The sequence below is a fragment of the Erinaceus europaeus genome, chromosome 4 (genome assembly GCF_950295315.1).
Source record: "Erinaceus europaeus chromosome 4, mEriEur2.1, whole genome shotgun sequence".
In the NCBI taxonomy this organism is placed as follows: domain Eukaryota; kingdom Metazoa; phylum Chordata; class Mammalia; order Eulipotyphla; family Erinaceidae; genus Erinaceus; species Erinaceus europaeus.
In genome coordinates this window covers 114,014,545-114,022,970 of record NC_080165.1, presented here as the reverse complement: position 1 = coordinate 114,022,970, position 8,426 = coordinate 114,014,545, and the positions used below count along the sequence as shown (strand labels likewise).

The following is an 8,426-nucleotide window of genomic DNA, read 5'->3' as shown; positions in this document are numbered from 1 at the left end:
GGTTAGGCACTTGGGATCCTGGTGAGGATGAATGGATTAGAGAACTGAACGAATGAAGGACTTTTTCACCCTAACGCTGCCATTAAATAGTACAGGGACTTAATGGTCTGATTTAGCTAAACAATGGCCTTGACTGAGCGAACCCCTTTGCGGAGGCCGGTTTACAAATCTGAGTGGTACTTTCCAAAGAACTCTCCTTAGATCTCTGGGTCAGAGGAGTCTAGTGTCCTTTTTCTCTTAGCCAGAAAGTAAACAGGACATAAGTCCGGGGCGCAGACGTGCCCTTGGCCAGGACAGGTAGGAGGTAGGGGTTACCACCTCCCCCAAATTGGCCCGAGGCGACCAACGTGCCCAAGGTTGTGGTACGTTGTTCGGGTTCCACAGAATCTACAGAAATTCTCCCAGCAACCAGGGTTTTCTGTCTCAGCCCCGCCCCGCTGCCCCGCCCCTCTCCAGACTAGTCAATCCCTCCCCACATCAGTCAGTCCCTCCCCACGCCCACCCTTCTGACAGCCCTGCTCCCCGCCTTCCCTCCAAGGGTAGATACTATTAGCTCCAGGGATGTATTTTCTTTTTCTTTTCTTTTTCTTCTTCTTCTTCTTCTTTTTTTTTTTTTTTTTTTTGCATCCCACATCTTCTTGCCTCACTTACACGTGTGCATTTCCCTTCCTCTGGAGCCCCCGGCAATCCTAGTTGCCCCTGAAAACTCCTCCAGAGTCTTGTGTGGATTCGTAGGTCCCTGACTGGAGGCAGGAGGACCGGGGACCCAACCAGCCCTGAGCTGCACCTGGGTGTCGCTCTGAGGCCGAGGTTTCTTGCAATGTTCAGGCACTCCAGTCCAGTGCGAACAATCTGGGGAACTCCGCTCCCCGACGTTGTCCCCTTGCCTGGCGGATAGCTGGACAGGCTTTAGCAGGAGGACGCGTGGGTGGAGAGTCCAGGAGAGTCTGGGGCTGTGCGAGATGGGGGAGGAGATGGGGAGCTGTCACTTGTTGCGGCTAATAAATAGTACTTGTCGCTGGAGCTTTGTATTTTTATTTATTTTAAATCTCTAGCTGTACCCAGGAACCCCTTACCCCCACCCTCGCCGATCGGCTTGGAGCCCGGAGTAAAGGGGCTAGCGTGAGCTGCTGGCACTGCAAAAGCAGAAGGGTTCTGCACCCCAAAATCCCAAGTCCGACTGGGTAGGTGCCAGAGGGGCGCAGATCGGGTCCCGCTTGCGGCAGCTGCACCGGCTTTGCCTGCCCACAGAGTCCTCCCTCCCGCTCGGGACACAGCCCATCGCGGCTCGTCAGCTACTTACAAATCCAGTCGCTGGGATTCCCGCCACTCCTCTCGGACCAGCCCCCCACCTCTGCCACTTTTCGGAGTCCCCCGCCCCCGTCGCTGCTTTCCGGGAGCTGCGGGGCAGTCGGGCGCGGAGCCCCGAAGCTGCGAGGACGCCTGGCTGCAGCTGCCCTCCGCCAGTCCGCGCCGAGCCCGCGCCCCCTGCCCCCCGCAACCCCGCAGCGCTCGCTCCCCGCTGAGGGCCCCGCTCCCCGCTCCCCGCCCTCTTCCCGCAGCCCTCCGAGCTCCCGCGGCGGCGCGATGCAGCGGCTGTGCCGGGGCCGCGTCCTGGGCATCTCAGTGGCCATCGCTCACGGAGTCTTCTCGGGCTCCCTCAACATCCTGCTCAAGTTCCTCATCAGCCGCTACCAGTTCTCCTTCCTGACCCTGGTGCAGTGCCTGACCAGCTCCACCGCGGCGCTGAGTCTGGAGCTACTGCGGCGCCTCGGGCTCATCGCGGTGCCCCCCTTTGGCCTGAGCCTGGCGCGCTCTTTCGCCGGCGTGGCGGTGCTCTCCACGCTGCAGTCCAGCCTCACGCTCTGGTCCCTGCGCGGCCTCAGCCTGCCCATGTACGTGGTCTTCAAGCGCTGCCTGCCCCTGGTCACCATGCTCATCGGCGTCCTGGTGCTCAAGAACGGCGCGCCCTCGCCTGGGGTGCTGGCCGCCGTGCTCATCACTACCTGCGGCGCCGCCCTGGCAGGTGAGCTGGACCCCCACCGACCCCCAGCCCGGCCCACTGGGCAGAGATAGCGGGGATCACAGTGCAACGCTCTGACTTCCACATGGGGAGACTGAGGCAGAAAAAGGCAGAGGGCTTTGGACGTGGTCGCTTGGCTCGCAAACGGAACCAAAGAGACCTAGCTGGACCTCCCCACCACCCCAGCTCCTTCGTAACCCCCACCCCCACCCTAGTGATGGATTCCTACTCCCCCAGCCTCCTTGCGTATAGCTCTTCCTGAGCCCCCCCCCCATCACCACTCCCTCTTTTCCTCCTCCACCCCTTCCTTCCTCCCAAAGGTAGGTGAGAAGCCTGAGCCCCAGAGCTGGAGTCCTCTAACTCTAGTCTAAGGCGAAAGAAGGGGGGCTGTGAATTTCCTTGAGTCACGCGGGGCTGGAAGGGTGGGTGATGATAAGATCCGACTGAAAGAGTATTTCTGGGGTCACAGGGCCGGGCGGGGCTGCAGGCATGAAATATAGGAGACAGGTGGAGACCCACATACTGGCGCAGATTTAGGAGAAATGAGGGTGACCACTAGAGCCTACAGGAGTAGGTCTTTCCCGCCAAGGAGGGAGGCGTTCTGCTCTGGGCCCAGTCTGCCGGGGGTGGTAGTGGAGTGGGCAGGGGTGTGGGTGGAGGTTGGGGTGGTGAAAACCACTAGCTGGGACATTCTTAGCGTCCCATGGAGAGGTCAGGGGCACAAGGTGTATGCAGGACCTGGATGCCAACTGAGGGGGAGTCACAGCGCCTACCCCAGGACATTTGAGCTGGACGGGGTACTAAGTTGTCCTGGGCAGGAGGGTAGCCCCGCGATATGGTAGCGAAGGTGCCTCTCCTGCCCCGCGCTGGGCAGTGCCTGAGCATGGTTCTCCCATTTTATACGGATGGGCAGAGCTGTGGCGCGAACCCACGCGTCGCGTTGCCCGGCTGGATTACCAGGCTCGCCAACCCAGTGACTTCTCTTTTTTCCCTTTCTGCCCAAACTCCTCCTCCGTGCTTCTCCTGCTCTCCAGGAGCCGGTGATCTGACGGGAGACCCCATCGGATACGTGACTGGAGTGCTGGCGGTGCTGGTGCACGCTGCCTACCTGGTGCTCATTCAGAAGGCAAGCTCAGACACCGAGCACGGGCCGCTCACCGCGCAGTATGTCATTGCGGTCTCTGCCACCCCGCTGCTGGTCGTCTGCTCCTTTGCCAGTACTGACTCCATCCACGCCTGGGCCTTCCCTGGCTGGAAGGACCCAGCCATGGTCTGCATCTTCGTGGCCTGCATCCTGATCGGCTGTGCCATGAACTTCACCACGTTGCACTGCACCTACATCAACTCCGCCGTGACCACCAGCTTCGTGGGCGTGGTGAAGAGCATTGCCACCATCACTGTGGGCATGGTGGCTTTCAGCGACGTGGAGCCCACTTCTCTGTTCATTGCTGGAGTCGTGGTGAATACCCTGGGCTCCATCATTTACTGTGTGGCCAAATTCTTGGAGACCAGAAAGCAGAGCAACTATGAGGACCTGGAGACACAGCCTGGAGGAGAGGAAGAGCAGCCAAGTGGAGACCAGCTGCCATTCGTCATGGAGGATCTGCCAGCAGAGGGTGGAAATGGTGGGTCAGAAGGTGGGGAGGCAGCAGGTGGCTCCACTAAGCAAGACAGGCAAGAGGCTAGTAGCCGCCCCAGTGGAGTGTCCCTGCTGGTTAGGAGCCCCCAGACTTCAGAAGAAATGAGCAGGAGGTCATTGAAAGATACTTACCTCGAAGTGTGGAGGTTAGTTAGGGGAACCAATTATATGAAAAAAGATTATTTGATAGAAAATGAGGAGCTCCCCAGTCCTTGAAAAGGAAATGCATGTATGTATATATGTACATACACTTATTTTATATGGTCAAGATAAGATATCTTAATGAAGGACCAATCTAATTTATGTGTGGAGTAGGGAAGGGAAACAAAGAAAGACTCAAGGGAACTGACAGCAACAAAATTACCACCTGATGAATTATTTAGGTTGAACTTAACCTGGGGTATCACAGAGACAAAAGAATGTGTAGGTGCTTTACAAAGTAAAGCAGCAATTTCAGTTGCAGAGTCTTGGTACATTATTTATTATTATTATTATTATTTTGTCATTATAACCACAACCAAATAAATAACTGCATGCACCAAGAATCTTTTAACTATTCCTCTTCCAAAGATGGAGTATACAGATGTTCACAGCACATAATGAGCTCAAAGACTACACAAAGGACTCATTTTGATGCTAGTTACAACTACAGGCTTTATGGAAAAGAGTGTGACATTGAAATGTGTGTTTGTGTGTTTATAAATATTAAACTGATGTTTACTGTTTTTACTCATTTCAAATACCATGGTTACTTGAATTTTCTTAGCTTGTTTTCTTAAATAAGTGCTCTATTATTCTACTACTGATAAATGCAGGTAGAAGAAATTAAAGTTATTTTGAAAATATGAGTTCTTAGCTTTACTAGGCCATGAAGCTTAAAGTTGGTTTTTAGTTATAAAAATATTTTAAAAGTCATTTTGGCTCCTTGCTTTATAATATTTATTATTGAATGTCATAACCTTTTGAGAAAACCAGATTTACTGTGTCCAATATTCTTTCATGCAAATGTAATGGCTGAAATGTAATTCAGTGTTAAGTGAAGCCCAAACAGAAGTGAGACAATCCTTTTAATCCCTTCAAAGTTGTATTGCACATTCCAAACTATGTTACAAGAAGAGGTACTGACTGCTATATTCTCATTATAATATTTTTCTATCTTAAATTTGTCAAAAATAAAGTATGAATCTATCTGCTAGCAGGCTAATTGCTAGAAACACTTTTAGATGCATTTATGTTCTGCTGTCACCATGTGGCTTTCATGTGCTTTCAATGTATGTTGTCTAATGTCTGGTATATAAAGAACAGTCCATTGAGAATGTCATGGCAGTTGAATTTAAAATAATAAAAAGAACACCTCATTTTTCCAAGGGGAAAAAAAAAACCCAAAACATTAGAAAGCAAAATACTGCCCCTTGCTGCAGCATGAAAACCATCCACAGTCTACTTTGGTTAACATGTACTGTGGGAGGAGAAAGCTCTCCTGTCAGCTCCCTTCAGTAGCTGTACTTTGAGTGATGGCACTCTATAGATGCCAGCATGTTCTAGACTCTATCAGCTTCCTGTTTTTCTCTATCTTCTGAAAATCAAAACAAAACAAAAACCAGCAGCAATAATGAAGCTTCAACTCCATCAGTCGGTCTCTACAAATGAGTAAGTATAATTGTGGTGGTTTGTGATTGGTCCTGATTTATTGGTTTTTACAGGCAATTGATCGTTTCCATAGGTACTTCTACAAGCCATTTAAAATGTAGGAGTCCTCACATAGCAGCAGTTGGAAATGGTTGGCTAGGACTATAATGACTTCTTTAAAAGTAAGCATTAATTTTAATGTCAGCATGCCAGAAGGCAACATCCTGTTGCAACTCTGTGAAGCTGAGAATTTATGAAAGTACCATGGTTGAATGATATATATATATATATATATATATATATATATATATATATATTAATACCACTGCCAAATGAATAGAATGATTTTTTTTCACTGAGAATAATTTCCCTTTGGTTAAAATGTGAGCTTACATGTTTTTGTAAACAAGATTAACTCTTTCTTGTCAACAGAGTTGTAGGTTGTAGAGGTGCTATATCAGAGTACATCAGTGAAACAGAAACAATGTGTGAATGGGTAGATATATGGTAGATAAATAGATATAGGTATATATGTAGCTATAGAAAGATACCAATATAGATATGTGTATACATATATAAGTAGAGATATTAGATAGGGAGATATGTTAAGTTAGCAATTGTGAAGGGTTGACAAATCTAGAATCTGTAAAGGTAGTTAGTAGGTGGGATATGGAGAAAGTTTTTTTATTATTCATTTATAAAAAGGAGAAATTAACAAAACCATAGGATAAGAGGGGTACCACTCATGCAGAAAGTTTTTATGTTTTAGTCTGGAGACTGAATTGCTTCTGTTTCTGTAGACCTTAGTTTTTGCCCTTCAAGTCTTCAACAGATTGGATAACCTTCCTATTTAGTGGAGGCTAATCCTCTTTACTCAAAGACTACGATTATAAATATTACCCACATTCTTAAACATGAAATGTCTTCACAACAACATCTAGACTACTATTTGAATAAACAGCTGAGTACCAGAGCCTAACCTTGTTATGTCAAAGTAAGAATCACAGGCACAGATGATAAAAAAGGATAGGAGACAGTGTGAAGGAATAAGAAGATTCCAGGAAGAGCTAAAATGAAAACTATGTCATATCCACTAATTTGAGAAAGTCTCTACGTGAGCAAGAATGTCCATTACAACACAGGAAAGACTATGTATGAGTTAGTGCTTAGAACTAAGCCATAGAAGGCATGAGCAAGTGGCAGGCTTTGCCTGTTTACCAAATCCTTCCCTCATTGTCATTAGAAGTTGAATCCATCTATAGACTCAGGTCCACCTCTGACAAATCCTTGAATCTGGCAGAAACAAGGCTCCTGAGGTATACATGCTTGCTTTGCCACCGCTGATGTGCTTTTTTTTTTTTTTTTAATTATTTTTATTTACTAGATAGTGACAGTCATAAATTAAGAGATGGGGAAGAGGAGAGAGACAGAGAGACACCTGCAGCACTGCACTGCTTCACTATTTGCAAAGCTTTCCCTCTGGAGGTGTGGACTAGGGGGTTCAAACCTGGGTCCTTGCACATTGTAACATGTGCATTCAACCAAGTGTGCTACCACCCAGCCCCCTACTTTTTCTTTGTTATTTAACATGTCTTCTAAATGTTGTTGTTGGAATCCAGATGTTGTAGGGGATAATAGGAAGTGAGAAGTGAGATAAATAGGTTTCAAATGTGAGATGTGATATTAATCTGGCTAGAAGTTGGGCTGTGTTAAATATTTGCTGCAAGCTTCACTCTTCCATTACTCTTGTTTTCATCTTCTTGCTCTGTTTGGAATTTATTGAGAACTCTTCTTTAGATGCAATCTCACACAGTGTCTGTCCCTTAGTTATAATCTATTAAATACACTGGATTCTGGTTCCTGTGCAGGTAAATTGTCGAGAAGAGGAAGTGCTCTACAATCTTATTGCTATGTCTCTGTCATTCAGTGGCTTGTGATCCTGAGCTCTACATTCACACATTTCTTAGCTTTGTCCTTTCTATTTCCTATAGATGAGACAGGAAATCTAGAGATGACTAGAGTGAAGAGGAATATCCTTTGCTCAGGGTAAGTCATTGCCCATGTAAAACAGTCCATTATTAATGCAGGAATTTCTGGGCATTTTTCATAATAATTAGTCTTCCCTTCCCCTTTGCCAGACCCCAAGATTTCATGACATATGTGTGGTTTCCCCCAAGACATTATCCCCCAAAGTATTTTTTAATGAAATTATATGCAGTCTCTTGAAATTTATAAAAATCACTGTTTATGTGTTTCTATCAATGTATAGTTCTAGTGACTACTGTTAGAAGAACCTCTGGGTTCATCTATCTCACCTAGACTCAGAGGTGGTGGTTGGAGCTGTGAACTCAATTCTCCGGTGTGTCCAAGATAAATCATGTATTTTCACCTTATTCTCTTTCCTGTTGCAAGGATGGAAATAAAAACTTCCAAGCTTGTCACATGCAAGACCTGAAATTCTGCCAAAAACTTATGAACAACCTTCTCAGTTTCTTTTGTCAAGGAAAGATAGGGTAGACATTCTTAAAGAAAGTGCCAAAATAAAAGAACCCAAGATTATTAGTCCCTTTTGTAGCCCCTGCCCTCCTAAACTACATATTGGCCACTAAACACAAGTCAGTATGAAAAGTGCATGGAAGTGAAATAAGAATTGGTGTACATTGAGATGTGTCATAATAAGCCAGCATTAGTATCAAAACTTCCTCGTCTGTCCCCAATACTTCACTGCTACATAACAGAAGTTTATCATAACAGATGTGTACCCTATTTCTAGATCTCCCTTTCCCATGTTCCAACTACCATTATGATACTGAAATTTTTGCACTTAACCTCCACATAAGGATTGCCAATCTGCCTCACCTATTGCCTTTGTTTCTAGATGCCAGGGTAGGTCTACCAGGGAGAAATCTATCACATCTCCTGATATGAGGTCCACTCCTTGACTCTCTTAACAAGTACAAATTCTGAATATATTCCTCTTCCCACCTGCTTGCATCTTCTCTTGATATAAAACAATGGGGCTAGAAAGAAAAACCGAGGACAGAAAACATAGATCAGTAGGGCACACAATTAATAAAATAGACTCCCAAATTCCCGGTGGGTATTTGAGTGGATTGCCATCTCCTCTCCATTTCA

General features: G+C 46.7%; 1 protein-coding gene across 1 annotated transcript; it reads left to right on the top strand.

The window, feature by feature from the left end:
• Positions 1–562: 562 nt before the first annotated feature.
• SLC35D3 (solute carrier family 35 member D3) lies at positions 563–4,785 on the top strand. Its single transcript, XM_007520046.3, has 2 exons — positions 563–2,026; positions 3,058–4,785. Exons 1-2 carry the CDS (start codon positions 1,588–1,590, stop codon positions 3,876–3,878), a joined length of 1,260 nt encoding a protein of 419 aa, XP_007520108.1. The 5' UTR covers positions 563–1,587; the 3' UTR covers positions 3,879–4,785.
• Positions 4,786–8,426: the final 3,641 nt, after the last annotated feature.